The sequence below is a fragment of the Ursus americanus genome, chromosome 14 (genome assembly GCF_024610735.1).
Source record: "Ursus americanus isolate L20-20 chromosome 14, mUrsAme1.1.p, whole genome shotgun sequence".
NCBI lineage: Eukaryota > Metazoa > Chordata > Mammalia > Carnivora > Ursidae > Ursus > Ursus americanus.
The window spans coordinates 41,246,642-41,261,032 of NC_142140.1; the positions used below are offsets into that span (position 1 = coordinate 41,246,642).

General features: G+C 59.9%; 1 protein-coding gene across 1 annotated transcript; it reads left to right on the forward strand.

Moving 5' to 3' along the window:
* The first annotated feature begins 700 nt into the window (after positions 1-700).
* MYL3 (myosin light chain 3) lies at positions 701-6,088 on the forward strand. Its single transcript, XM_045778750.2, has 7 exons — positions 701-910; positions 3,149-3,176; positions 3,294-3,443; positions 4,199-4,372; positions 5,465-5,542; positions 5,647-5,689; positions 5,869-6,088. The coding sequence occupies exons 1-6, from the start codon at positions 773-775 to the stop codon at positions 5,673-5,675; spliced, it is 597 nt and encodes a 198-aa protein (XP_045634706.1). The 5' UTR covers positions 701-772; the 3' UTR covers positions 5,676-5,689; positions 5,869-6,088.
* Positions 6,089-14,391: the final 8,303 nt, after the last annotated feature.

Here is a 14,391-nt window from a genome sequence, read left to right on the forward strand (position 1 = left end):
AGACACAAACCCACGGAAGCAGCACTCACAGACACACTCACAGAGATACACACAGACACGTGCGTATGTATAAACACCCAGGCGCAGACCCGCCGAGCTGACACACAGACAGGCATGGGCCGTCCCCCACAGACAGACACACAGACATTGTGCCAGCACACAAGGACCCCCCTCAAACATGAAGACACCTAGACAATACATTGACGTGCACAGATGCTCCCACCGTAGAGAAACAGGCACATGCAGACGCCCCTCCCTCACCATAGACCACCCTCCTCCACACTCCAGACCCAGACACGGGGGAATTCAATGCACAGCTGGGAAGTTTGACTCAGGAGGTGCCCTTAGGGAATCACGGTCCTGCCCCCACCCCGGCACACACTTGGTCCAGCTTTCCGGTCCTGCTCAGTGTATCACCTGCTGAGGGTTGCAGTGCGTACGGGTGTGTGTGCATTTGAGGGTGAGTGTGTGTTGGGCAGTGGCCTCGGTCCCCTGCTTCCCCTCCCTCTCCCCAACAGGTGATTGGGAGGAATGAGAACCCTCCCTTTCCCCCACCCATTCCTGAGCCTGAACAATGCCCTCCCCAGGCCCCAAAATAGCCCCTGGGCTTAGCCAATGTCCTTTTATGGCCCTGTCCCTATTGTGCACTGCGGGGGGTGGGGCTGGGGTCAGGAGGTGTCCGGGCAGGATAAAGGCCAGGCCCCTGGGAGCTCACCTACCCTGGTCTCTGCTTCCTTCTCTCCAAGGCCCTCTCTCTGTGCTTCCAGCTCCCATGGCCCCCAAAAAGCCAGACCCCAAGAAGGATGACGCCAAGGCAGCCGCGAAGGCAGCTCCCGCTCCAGCGCCACCGCCACCTGCGCCTGAGCCCGAGCGCCCCAAGGAAGCCGAGTTCGATGCCTCCAAAATCAAGGTGGGTGTGGGAGCTGGGTTTCAGCAGGAAGGACAGGGCAGGTAAGTGGGTCCCAGAGTGGACCTACCCAGTGGCAGGCCAGACTCTGGAAAGTGAGTGCTGAGCTGAGGTTGGAAGCTTCTGTCCAGAGGTCAGACAAGCCTGGGGGTGGGTAGGGGGGCTTCAGGCATCAGGGGGGCTGCAGCAAGAGGGATGGTGGTCAGACATCAGGCAGGACTTCCCCGGGACGACTGAAGGGAAAGTCTGGGTGGTTTTGGAAATTGTCCTTTGCTCTTCTCCCTGGACTCACATCTTGGGGAATATTGGAGCCACCTGGACCCCAACCCCTGCAGCCCGACAGAAGTCTTCCTCATTCAGCTGTGGGGTGTCAAGTCCACGCCAGGTCCCCAGGGGTGAGCATGGGGAAGTGAGGCCCCTGTCCTGGCTGGGTCACAATCACCCTTACCAGGGAGGTCAAGACCCAGAGCTGGTTGGGCCTCAGCTTTTAGGTGGGGAAACTGAGGCACAGGCTGAGTAGTTCACTTAGGAAATTGGTCTTGGGGCATGACCAGTGGACCCAGAGCCCTTCCCCAGTTAGGAAGTCTTTCTCAGAGTCTAAACTTGGAGGAAGAGCCGTGACTCCCATGGCATTTGCATAGCAGCACGCACCGTTTGTCCCGCCTGCTCCCTGTTCTTGGCTGGCCACCGGTCACTGCTGCCCTGGCTGTGGGCTGAGGGGCCCAGTGGAGCCCTCCCAGCTCCTCACGGTTCCTGCATGGCCAGCCAGACCTGCAGCCCGACTGCACAGAACTATCTTCTGTTTGTGATCCCTTCCTGAGGGGGGCCTACCTTGTCCCTCAAGACATGGGTTCCAATCCCAAGTTGGCTCCATCCTGTCCCCTGCTCTGAGGCGTGGCTTCCTCAGATGTGACATGGGACAAGAAGCCCTCCTTGTAGGCTATCAGAAACTATTCGCGGAAAGTGTTCCCTGGAGTTGGCTCCCTGAGCCTCAACCACCCCCAGAGTCTAAGCTTGTGTCCCACGGGCCCCCTGCTGGGGTCCAGCTACCCCAGGCCCCTGGCGGCATGGTCCAGTCTGACCGGATCTGAGGCTGGCACAGACTCCCCTGTGAGAGGAGGGCACCGGGAAGCCCTCGTGTGTTCCCCTGGCTCTCCCCATGGGGCTGGCCAGTGAAGGGCAGGAGGCTTGGGAGTCTGATCTCAGCAGGCTTCCTGGTGGCGAGAGAGCTCTCAGGGGGCCAGGAGCAACAACTGTTGTCCCAACACTGCTTCGAGTCGAGTCCGAGAGCCAGAAGGGACAAGCATGGCAGGGTGGCAGGACAGGCTATCCCTCTGCACCGAGGTGTGTCCTGGAGGTTGGTGGGGCTCCCAGGGAGCAGCAGTGGGAGGCGTGCCAGGCATGCCCCCTCCCCCAAGCTCCTTTCCCTTCTGCGACCTTGACCTTGGGGCGAGTGACTGCAGTGATAAAAATAGACCTGGTATCCGGTGAGGAGGGGGAAACCGGGTCCCAGGAGGCCTCCTGACCTCAGGTGGCTCTCCGATGTGGCCTCAGCAAACACTCAATCAACACCACCACCGTGTCCCCAGGCTGTGCTGGGGCTGGGGCGGGGGCTGCCCGGGGCTTCTCGGTGGGGTGTGTAAGACCCAGGTGTAGGCAGGGCCATGTGAATGACAGTGCCCAGCCTTGAGGTCTCTGCGAGGGGCAGGCATATGTAAACACTTGTGAACACACACACATATATCTCACACACGCACGCATGCACACACACACACACACACTCCTGTGGATATGCTCTCCTGCTGACAGAAACCCACTCTCACGCATGTGGACAGCCTTGCCCACCGAGCCCCAGGCCTGCTGGGGGGTGGCAAAGCCAGCCTGGTCAGATCTGTTGGCTTCAGACACATCCGTCCAGGACCAAGGGCATCAGGTAAGGCCTGCTCTGGGCTGGGGACTCAGGGCACCAGGCCAGCCCTCTCACCCTTCCCCAGATGTGGCCCACCAGCCATCAGGGTCTGGGCACACAGGACCCATGGCCCTCGGTGTGCACAGGTCGGGAAGGGCGAGGAGGCAGGAAGGTGCCAAGGTAGATGGCAGGAGGCCGTGGGGCAGAAGCTGGGCTGCTGGAAGGGGCACAGGCTGGGGCAGCCAAGAGGTTGAGGCCTGGGCTGTGGCCATGGAATGTGCTGGCCCCACCCTCCGAGCCTGGCACTCACAATCTCTGGGGTCTCCTTTCAGATCGAGTTTACACCAGAGCAGATTGAGGGTAAGTGAGGGTCTTGAACCCCGGGGCTGCAGGGCTGGCCCGAGTCTGGCCAGTGCGGGGTGAGTGGGGGGTGGGCTGACTCTGGGAGTGTCCACAGTTCACACGCTCTCCCGGCAGAGTTCAAGGAAGCCTTCATGCTGTTTGACCGCACGCCCAAGTGTGAGATGAAGATCACGTACGGGCAGTGCGGGGATGTCCTGCGGGCACTGGGCCAGAACCCTACGCAGGCTGAGGTGCTCCGCGTCCTAGGGAGGCCAAAGCAGGAAGGTTCGTATGCCTTCGTGCCGGGCCCCGGGGAGGCGGCTGGGGTGGGCTGTCAGGTGTGGTGGCACAGGAACCGCCCTGCTCCGTGCTCTCCTGACATCTTCCCATTGTCTGCGAGAGGAGCTGAGGCAGGTCTCAGGCCATGCCGACAAGGTCACAAGCAGCGAGTCTGCGGGACCATCCCACCCCGGGCTCATTCGCCAGGCCTGCGGGTCACGGGACACTGATGGTGTGCGGTAGTGTCAGTGGTGGGTGTGAGGGTGACCAGGGGGGCAGCCAGCCCCAGGGCCCCCCCTGGTCTCCTCGGCGTCCCTCTGGCGCTCAGGGCCAGATTCCCTCACCACTTCTGCCAGAGAGGGTTGCCTGCTTTGCCCCACGGAGGTGTGAGACCCAGGGCCCCTCCACAGGTTCCAAAGTCCCAGGGAAGGTCTCTGATTGGTCCCACAGCTCCCGAGCGATTCCTGGGGTGGGGAGGATGGGGTCTATCACACGATCTAGGATGGTTCCTCCCCCACCCACTGAAAGCAGAGTAGAGGCGCTAGACAGAGCCTGCGGGGGCACCACTGCAGCAAACTGTCCCTGCGAACAGCAAAGGATGGTATAGACCATGCATGTCTCGCTTGACCATAAAGTGCCTCGTGACGGCGACGTGCTTTGTAGATGGCCAGCAGGCGTAGAGTGCTTTGGGACTCTGCACTCTGTGGCCCAGGGGAAGGGGTGTGCCCGCGCCGCCCCTCAGAGCCACCACACCCCCACAGAGCTCAACACCAAGATGATGGACTTCGACACCTTCCTGCCCATGCTCCAGCACATCTCCAAGAACAAGGACACGGGAACCTACGAGGACTTTGTGGAGGGGCTGCGGGTCTTCGACAAGGAGGGCAACGGCACGGTCATGGGCGCCGAGCTCCGCCACGTGCTGGCCACGCTAGGTGAGGGCTGCCTCCTCCCCACCCCCACTCCTCCTTTCAGGGGGTCATCCTGGGGAGGACCCTTCCGGCACCCGCTGAGCCTGTGTCTGAGCTGTGAATCGGAGGGTGACACGGTCAAGGGGCCTCCATCGCAGGTGACAGGGATGTGGGGAGTTTAGAAGTTCAGGTGGGGACAAAGAAGGTGTGTTGGTGCAGTTCATGGAAACGAAGGGGGATGAGGGCAGCTCTGGGGATGGGGATGGGGACGTGGTGGGCAGTGTGGTGCACCCAACGACCAGTTCAGTCCTGGTGTTCGTGGTCTCAAGGTCAGATTCCAGGGACACAGCCACGAAGTGGTCCAGTAGGTAAGGGGCCTACCTCTTGGGCATCCTGACCCCCATCACCTGGCTGGCAGGGGCACCTCCTTCTCAGAGGAGTTTCCGCACAGCAAATGTTTATTGAACACCTACTATATCTGCTCAAAGCAACGTTTCCCTGCACCCGACATTAACTGAATCCCTTCGTGTGTCTGGCCTTGGGCTGTCTCTGGGCTTGTAGTGTAACTGGGGGTAGGAGGTCACCCCCCCTTCCAGCCGGGGGACCAGTGCAGCACACAATACCCAGAGGCAGGAAAGTGGCAGACTTGTCTGGAAAACAGAGATGTTGTCTCCTTGTCTCCTCTGCCATCATCCCCTGAGGCCCTCAGCTCCACCCCAAGGGCCCTTTCTCTCGCCTCCAAAGGCTGCCGGAGGGACTGCTTCCAGGGACCTGGGGGGCCTGGCCTCCTCTTGATGGAAGGGGTCCCCAGCAGCCTGTCGAAAAAAGATGACAATATGTGCTGGGGACTTGAGCACCAAGCTGGCATGGTTACGGACAGAGCCCAGGCTCGGAGGGCGTGCCAGGCGCGTACCCCAAGTTCCCCCCTTTTGGACTTGTCACTGATTCTCCTGGTCTCAGACACAGGGGTGATGGCCCAGGCCTTGTGAGCCGGGAGGGCTGTGCCAAAGTGAGGTGTGGGAGTACTAGGGAGACAGAGCCACCATCCAGAGGGGCCCCGTGCGCCCCCCCTTCGTACCCTTCCGGCGGTGCTGACTCAGCCTCCCGCCCGGCCAGGTGAGAGGCTGACGGAAGATGAGGTGGAGAAACTGATGGCGGGGCAGGAAGACTCCAACGGCTGCATCAACTATGAAGGTGGGCGCCGCAGGGAGGCGGGGGGGGGGGGGCCTGGGACCCGAGGCTCCCGCCTGCGGCCACCGGCACTCAACCCCTGCCACTCTCTCTGCCCTTCTTTGCAGCATTTGTGAAGCACATCATGGCCAGCTGAGCCTCTCGTCCCAGGTGAGACTTCCAACGCTTTCCAAACCCGCTGCCTGCTGGGCCGCCTCTGCCCCGCTCAGTGCTTGTCCCCTCGCGCCTCAGCTCCCAAATCCCATGTGGCCACCTCCCCCGGTCCAGCTGACACCCCGCTGCCTCGCTCCACCCCCTGCACCGTAACCTGTGACCGCCTTTACTCTCAGGGAGCCCGGGAGCCCGTGCTGGGGACGGCTCATCTCCGCTCACGGGGCGCTGACACCAGCAAGCCGCCTGCAGTTGTCAGGATGCGGGGAGCGCATTGAGACTCCTACTGCAGCCCCCCTGCCGGCCCGGCAGACCTCTGGGGGCCTGTCATCCCCCCTGCTAGAGGTGTAGCTCTGTCCTCATCCCATGGGCCTCATGAATAAATGGCATCTTTCCTTCCTTTTTCCTTCTTTCCTTCCTTCCTTCTTCTTCCCTCCCTCCCTTCTTTCTTCCTTCCTCCCTCCCTCCTTTCCTTCCTTCCCTCCCAACTTCCTTCCTTCCTTCCTTCCTTCCTTCCTTCCTTCCTTCCTTCCTTCCTTCCCTTTTTCCCTCTCCTTCCTCCCTTCCTTCCTTCCTTCCTTCCTTCCTTCCTTCCTTCCTTCCTTCCCTCTCCTTCCTTCCCTCTCCTTCCTTCTTTGCCCTCTGTGGCCCTTTGGTTGGCTACTGTAAAATCTATGAGCCCCACACGGTGAGCCCTGGATGAAATGAGGGGAGTCATACTGAAATCCTGGCTCCTTGCTCTCCCTCAAAACCATCCCAAACCTCTGAGCTTGCCCACCAGGGCCCTGGGGCAGGAGCAGGGCTGAGCGGGAAGAGGTCTGGCTGCCCCTCCCTTGCTCTCGTCCTCCTCTTCTCCATTCAGGAGGTGGTACCACCAGCCATCAGGGATCCACGGGGACATTGGCCCAGGGCTGCCCATGTCACAGGTGGGGAGACTGAGGCCCAGAGCAGAGAATGGTCTTAACCTGAGTCACTCTGGGAATGAAGGGCAGGGCGGGAGCTGACCTTGTCCCCAGGCTGTCGGGACTGAAAGGGCCTTAGACTCCTGATTGACTCAGATGGGGAAACTGAGGCACTCTGCCTGTGGTGTGGCTGGAGGCCAGAGGAAGAGGATTTACTGGGGCCATGTCCGGGGTCCCCAGTGGGTTCCCCAGTCCTGGGCTTCTCAGCAGAAGATAAGTGTGCATTTCCTGCAATGACAGGAGATACACTTCCTGCAAACCCCTGCCCCATTGCCCGCACCCTGCTTGCTGGCCGGGGCCCCTCCCCTGGGAGCCCAGTGGGGAGAGTGAGAGGGGGCTTCCTGGAGGAGGTGATCTGCACAGTTTTGATTCGATGAAGAAAAATGCCCTGCAGAGAGCCTTTGGGCCCTAAGGACAGGGGGTGTGGGGCAGATCAAGGGCTTAGAGCGGGGAGTGGGACATACAGGGAAGGAATCAGCCCGCAGGCCAGGAGGACCCAGAAGGTCAGGGCAGCTCCATCAGAGTGCATGTGAGCACGTCCGCGTGGGACAGGAGCCCGCTCATGTGCGAGTGGGTTTGAAGACGAGCACAGGTCAGGCTGCCCGTGGGCGTTGGTGTGGTGTGGGGACCTGCCTGGAGCGTGTTGGGATCTAGTGTGAGAGTGTGTGGGGCGCGCATGCCAGCAGCGTATGTGAGGCTGTACCCGTGACGGGTGTGAGTGTCTCTGCCGGAGTCTGTCTCCTCTTCCTTTTATTCTCTGAGTCTATTGAGCACGACTGTGTGCCAGGCTCTGTACTAGGCCCTGCGAACACCGTAGTGGAGAAAGCGGTCAAACCTCTGCCCTCAGAGCTCACAAAGGCCTGACAAATCACCACCCATAAGGTGTGTCTGCAAGCGACAAAGGCTGAGAAGGGACCCAAAGCAGGGGAGAGGCCGTGCGTGCGCGTGCATGTAGAAGCGGGAAGGGGCTGAGCTGTTAAATCACGAGGCCGGTGATGATCGAAGATAATAGTTGGGCAAAGACTTAAAAAAGAGGAGATAATACCCAGAATATATAAAGGACTCCTACAGGTCTACAGCAAAATAATAGGCCACCCAATTCAAACATGGGCAGAAGATTGAATCGACATTTCTCCAAAGCAGATCTACCCGTGGCCAATGAGCATGTGAGGTGATGTTCGACATCACTAATTAGGGCAATGCAAATGCAAACCGCCAGGAGATCCCACTTCACACCCAGTTGGGAGGGCTCTTATTCAAGAAACAGGGAGGAACAGGTGTTGCGAGAATGTAGAGGAATTGGACCCTGCGAGTGCTGTCCGGTGGGAACGTAAAATGGGGCAGCCACCAAAAATGGTGCGGAAAATGCTACGGAGGGCCTTCGCAGAATTAAAAACAAGTTCCCATGTGATCCAGCAATTCCATTTCTAAGTACCTTCCCAAAAGAATTGAAAGCAGGGACAGAGAGACACTCGTACCCCCATGTTCATAGAGCCCAAAGGTGGAAACAGCCAGGTGCGCGTCGACAGATGAGTGGCGAAACAAAATGTTTCTAGCTACACAATGGCCCATTATTCAGGCCTAAAGAAGGAAGGACATTCTGACACCTGCTACAACATGGATGGACTTGGAGGGTATTAGACTAAGTGAAATAGGCCAGACTCAGCACCAAAGGAGGTACCTTGAGTCATCGAATTCAGAGAGGTAGAAAGTAGGATGGTGGTGGTAGGGGGCTGAGGGGGAAGGGGAGCGTGGGGAGTTGTTAAAGCGGAGAGACAAGCGAGAGAGGAGATGGAGGGTCTTAGCTGCGCTTCCCCAGAAGCAGAGCTGAGACCAAGCCGTGAATGCAAGTCGTCTCCCCAGGAGGTGACCCCAGGGAGCATGGGAGAGCAGCTGGAAGGGAAGGAAGTCTCTATGGGGTGCCGGGGAGCAGAGAGCACTGTGGACAGTGGGGATCGGCCCCACTCCAGGAGACAGTGGGTTGTCCTGCTTGAGGGGATGAGGAAACCAGACTCTCCAGCTACTCCCCCTTTCACGGGTTGGGGCAGGGCCTCCTAGGAAGACTGGAACATTCGTGTAGGGCACTTCAGCATCTCCTCCAGGCAGCGGCGTGGGTATGGAGGGAAGATATTTCTGCAGGGGGCACAAAGGCCCTGAGATGGGAGCAGACAGCGCCACGGGGAGGTAGTGGGGCCTGAGTCAGAGAGGTGATGGAGGGGCTGTGGCCACGGGAAGGGCTTTGGTACGTGCTCGGGGAGACACTGTATCAGCATCACTTTGGCCACCAGGTGGAGAGTAGACTGGGGGGAACGCGAGCAGAAGCAGGGTGATGGGGCAGGAGGGTGCAGGAGAGAGAAGCAGATGCCTGCTTGGCCCAGCGGAGGGGAGAAGCCATCGGATTGCCAAGTCCCTTTGAAACCAGTTGCGGCAACATCTTGGGGCGTTTTTGAGGGTTCCGAGGCCTTCTGGTTCCTTTCCTTGTCTCCACACAGTCCGCTCCAGCGCCAGATCCCGTTCGGGGTGGCAGGTGAGGGACTGTGGTCCGCTCGTTATGGGGCAGAGTCCGGCTGGCTGGTGGGGCGGGGAATGGAGGCACGTGCGGCCTCGCTGTGTGGCCTCCGCCACTGGGGCTGTCTCCTGTGTATGTATGACCTTGCTGGACTCCGGCGGGCCTCCCTGGACAACTGGGGGCTGGGAACCCCCACAGGAAAGCAGGGACTCCCTTTGGTCCCAGCCAGGGTGGGGAGCCTCGTGACTGGCTGATACCCTTCTGGGCAGCCCCCTGTTCCTGCTGGCCCACCCTAGCCACTTCATTCCTGGAGCTGCTGAGCTCCCTTTCAAAAGTCTCCCGGGGCCACGTGGGACCTGGAGGTCCCAGCCTTGTCTTTCAGGGGGTGCCCACCCAGGGGATCGCCCCTGTTCGGTCATCTTCAGGCAAGAAGGGACCCTGCTTCCAAGTTCACGTATGTCGTGGATCGCCGGGGATACGTGCTCTCTCGAGGATGCCTGTCCCTGCTCTGGGTTTCAGGATGGTCCTGCAGTGGGTCCCAGGCTCACTTGGCTCCTGGGAGCTACCACTGTCCTCAGCTTGGCTTGGCAGCAGGAGGGAGCATCCCGCACATTCCCCCAAGACACTCGGCAGCCTGGACCCACCAGTCGTCCTGTGCGGGTGGGGCGGGGGGTCGGGCTGGAGGGGGCTGGTGGGGTACAGAGGGGGCTGTTGTGTCTGATAAGCTCAGGCTGGGCCGGGTTGGCCCCACTGGTTGGGGCTCTACTCCACTTGGCATGTGTCTCTGTCCCAGCCATGGTCACCTTGCCCCTCTGGGGCCTCGTGCCTGTTGTATGTGGCTGTGCTGATCCTGGGCGGGCCGTCGGTCCCGGGCTCAGGTCACTGGCTGTAGGCACAGGTGTCAGAGTGGATGGGTGGAGGGACCTAGACCGTGCCACTCGGCTGCGGGGCTGAGTGTTTTCCTCACTCCGTTTCCCTCCTGCCCCACCTCGGCTGGGTGGAACGTGTACTTCTGTGTGTCCCTGTGTGTTTGTGTGTGTGTGTGCCCTCGAGTGTGCCTGAGTGTCTGCGTCTGTGAGTGTATCTGTGGGGGCGGGGGTTGCCCGCGTGTATGCCTTTACATGCGTGTGCTGCTGGTCTGTGCATATGCACGCGTGTGTGTACCTCGGTGTGTGCACACGTCTGTGTCTGTTGGCATGCGTGTCCAAGCGTGTACGTGCTGCGGGGCTCTGCTGAGTCAGTGCGGGTGCTGGGCGGGCAGCACTGCCAGCCGGGCTGCGGCCTTCCCACAGTTGCATAAACACTGTCCCAGCTCCCCCCTCAAGCAGGGTGGTCCTGCCTGTGGCCCTGTGGCCGGTGGAAAGGGATCGGAGGGGGCAGAGGGTTGGTCCCCCTGTTAGCCTGGTCCCCTCCATGCCTCGAGTGCCAGGGCCCATGCTCTGTAAGGTGGGGTCAATCCGGGGTCTCTCTATGCCTCCCTTCCCCCATCCGGTCTGAGGCCTGATCTCTGAGGTCTTTCTAAGGTGGCAGGAATAGTCACCTCTGGTTTCAGTCCTGGTCCAGGCTGATCCAGAGGGTCAGCGGGGAAGCCCGGGGAAACTGAGGACCCCAGAACCAATTGTCCCTCCTCTGCTCCGACATCCCTGCATGGCTGCTTCTGGCTCTCGGTGGCCTGCTACTCCCTGCAGCCTCTCCCCAGACTCCATCGCCAGGATTCAAGGGGTCACCCTTGGGACATGGAACCGATAGCACGGAGTGGGGGGGCCGAGAAGGCCAGACACTCAGGACGAGGTAGAATGAAGTCGGGCAGGACCTTGAAGACATCAGGTATGGGAGGAAGATCTTCCCAGGTCAGAGAGGAAAGGAAATCAGACTGCAGGTATGAGAAACTAGGCGCTAGGGCCCAGAGCGCTCAGTGGCAGAGGGGCCAACAGAAAGCTGATGACCATCTTAAGAGAAATTGGGGGTGGAGTAAAAGGGTCCAAGTCACGGATTGTATGAAGGCAGAGGCACAGTGGGGTGGGGGTGCAGAGAAGGTGGGGGCAGAGGCAAAAGAAATCGGGCCGTGGCGGGTGTGAGCCCTTCTGCTGTGGGAGCGGGTGCTTGGGGGCGCCAGGCCGGAGCGCTGTGCTGTGGGTCCTGAGGCCCTGGGTGGTGCGGAGGGTTGAGGGGAGGGGGCCAGGAGGAGCCTGCCTGGGTGCAGGGCCAGCCTCACCCTGGGACTGCTGACCCAGTGGCCTCAGAGAATGCAGGAAAACCCCAGACCTTGAAGCCGGCAACCCAGCACTGAAGTGGCTCCCTGGGGGTTCTCCTGGGTCCCTTCCACCCAGCCCCAGGCCCGCCCTCACCCAAGTTTGGGGGTTATTTGTTCCCGCTTTCCCAAAGCCACACAATCCTGGTTTGCCCAAACGCTGACAGAGCACGGCTGGAATGTGGAGTGTGTGTGTGTGTGTACACGAGGCTCCCCGGGGCCGGCCGCCCAACAGGCCCCCTCCGGTCTCAGCAGCCAGGGCCCGGGGCCCCTCAGACAGGGGAGGGCCTAGAAGGTCAGGCTGGGAGGGGCCCCTGCCTGCACCTTCCTCCCCTGCCTCACTGAGGACGCCTGAAGTTCCACCATTTTCTTTCAATCTGTGTCCCCTTCTCTGGCCTGTAGGTCTGGGAACCTCACCTGTCCGGTGAGGTCTCGGTGACAATCAGGGTGCCAGAGCCCTTCTGAAGGGCCAGGGCATGGAGTGAGGCAGCTGGACGACTCTGGAACTCCAGAGATGGGGAGATGCTGCTCCTTGGGAAGTCTCAGGTCTTGACCAACTTTCTGATTATTTATACTCTGATCCAGCTGAATATGAGCTCCCCTTGCCCCCCACCATTCTCATGCCCTGGATCTGGAGGCCACTGTCTTCCCTCCCCCCAGTACCTCTTCCATCTCCCTTCCCTTGTGGTCCCTTCCCTCCCTTCCACAGTAGGCTTGGAAGCCACTTAAAAGTGCTCTGGAATGACATCCCCAGCTCTGGAGCTAACGGGGAGAGGTAGTGAGCACCTTGTCCTGAGGGGTGTGCAAGCAGAAGGAAACCAATTCCAGTCAGGAAGGCTGCAAAAGGGGTTCCGGCACTGGTAGGGGTTAGAAGCATATGGGTATCTCCAAGCCCCAGGGCCCAGTCTGTGACAATATCCAAGAAAGTTTTCATGATAGAAAAGGAAGTAAGGCCCATGTTGGTGGCCCATGGCCTTGCTATGAAGCTCAATTTATGCATCTTCAAGGCCTGTCCTTCTTCCAAGATCCCTATGACTTCTTTTGTCTTGAGAATACCCTTTTGTTTACAAAACAATGGTGATGGTAGCTGGTGGCTCTTGTTTTCATGTCTTTAGTTGGCAAAATCAGACCTTACAAGTCAATTTTTAAGCGTTGAGAAAATCTCATAGTTTGTTGCAATCAGCATCTCCCCAAACCCCTGCATAGAGACCCTTGAATGGGGTCCATCCTTTCCAGGCCCCGGGCTCATTTGAACTGACACATTCATTCATTCATTCATTCATTCATTCATGCATAGTGTAATTATCAGATGCCCATGATGACTGACAGGCCTGGCCCTGCCAGGTGGGGTGGAGCGGGGAGCCGAGACTCAGCGGGAACCCCTGAGACAGGGGGCACTGATGAGGTCGGGGCTGGGGTTGGAAGCAGGCGGATGGGACCATACGTCTGCTTCCTTCATGGCGGTATCTGGGATCCCGTGATTCCGAGTGTCCCCGAGCCTCTGGGCGTCTATACTGTTCCCACCTGCAGTGGGAGGCGGGAAGCCAGTGGCAGTGGCTGCCTGCGTCCAGCTCTAGCACTGGGCCGGGTGAGGGCTGCCAAGGCAGGAGGCACAAATACTCAATGGTTTCTAGCCCCGGGAAGAGAAACAGTGCTCGTGGCTGAGGGACAGATAAAGGGGGAAGCTGGGCACATCCCAAGAGCTTCACGTGTTCCTGCATGGCCTGCAGGGGAGTGAAGGGGCCCAGGGCTGGGAGCCCCCAAGACGGAGACATACCTGCATCCACCAGCTCTGGGCCAACTGGTGGCTGCTCCCTGTCTCAGGAGCTCGAGCTCTGTGCAGTCTGTCCCCCAGATGGTGACTTCCTTGTAGTAAGGGGGCCCCTGGGGTAGGTCTGAAGAGTAGAGCTGGACGTACGGGCAGGCCCTGGGCCCCCAGGCTTGTGTGGACACCGAGAACTCTCCAGGGCCACATCAGAGTGACTCCTACCCTCCTGGGCACCTGAGGATCCAGCTGTCCAGCCCCACATGCAGGGTGGACATGCCTGGCTGTGGGGTCAGCAGGGGCAAAATATACCAAGAGTGGCCTGCAAACTCAGTCCTCAGCACCCCCCGGTTGCCGGCCCCACCTGGGCTCCTGTCTCTGCTTCCCCGGCCGTCAGAGTCCCTCCCCCAGGTGGAGGCCCTGACCCCTGCAGGCTCTGGGAGGGGGGCCTGGGTCAGAGCCCATATACCCATCAGTACATGTTGATGGCATATCTGCTGTGCTCCCAGTTCTTCCCCGGGGGCCAGGACACTGTAGTGAGCTCACAAAGAAAATGTCCACGCCGGGTCCTGCTTGGGCTTCGGTCCAGCTCCTAGGTCTCCTGTCCTGGGGCTTTCCCCTGTGCTTCCAGACCCACCTTGCCATCCCTGAGTGAGCGAGGAGGGACCCTTAATTCTGTTAATCTGGAGTGGGTTCCTTCCCTGCCAGCCCCAGATTCTGACCTCCACGTTGGACGGGAAGGGGCCTCAGATACCTGGGCCATCCTCTTTTCCAGGGCAAGTCTGATGAGCTGCTGTTTGCTTGAACACTCCCAGCAATAGGGAGCTCACCTCCTACTGAGGCAGCTCGGCCAGGTGGGCAGCTCTCTGATGTGGGGCAAAAATGTGTCCAGGGCCTCCCTAGTTCTCCAAAACTGGGTCCTTAGAACTGTTGCTCCCCAGCCTAGCTTCTAGGTGACTCTCTAGGCTGACCCCAGCCCTGCCATCCTCTGGGTCGATCCCTTAGATTCAGGATGGGCCTTGCCCTCCGTCAGGCTGCTGACCCTTCTTCCAGAGCTCAGTTTGTTAAAGCCCTGAGCAGAGCAGGGCCCCCGAGAACTGTCCTAGCACCTGCTCCAGGCCGGGGGACGCCAGGGCTGGCTCTGCATTGGAGAGGGGGCCTCTGAGGTCACTAGTGTGGAAGGTAGGGTGCATAGAGTCAGGGAACACAATGTTA

Bases quoted from the DNA above. Each gene is read 5' to 3' on its own strand.
- MYL3 (XM_045778750.2), top strand. From the start codon at position 773: ATGGCCCCCAAAAAGCCAGACCCCAAGAAGGATGACGCCAAGGCAGCC. The intron at 3,444-4,198 runs GTTCGTATGCCT...ACACCCCCACAG, and splicing joins AGGGAGGCCAAAGCAGGAAG to AGCTCAACACCAAGATGATG. The intron at 4,373-5,464 runs GTGAGGGCTGCC...CCGCCCGGCCAG, and splicing joins CCACGTGCTGGCCACGCTAG to GTGAGAGGCTGACGGAAGAT.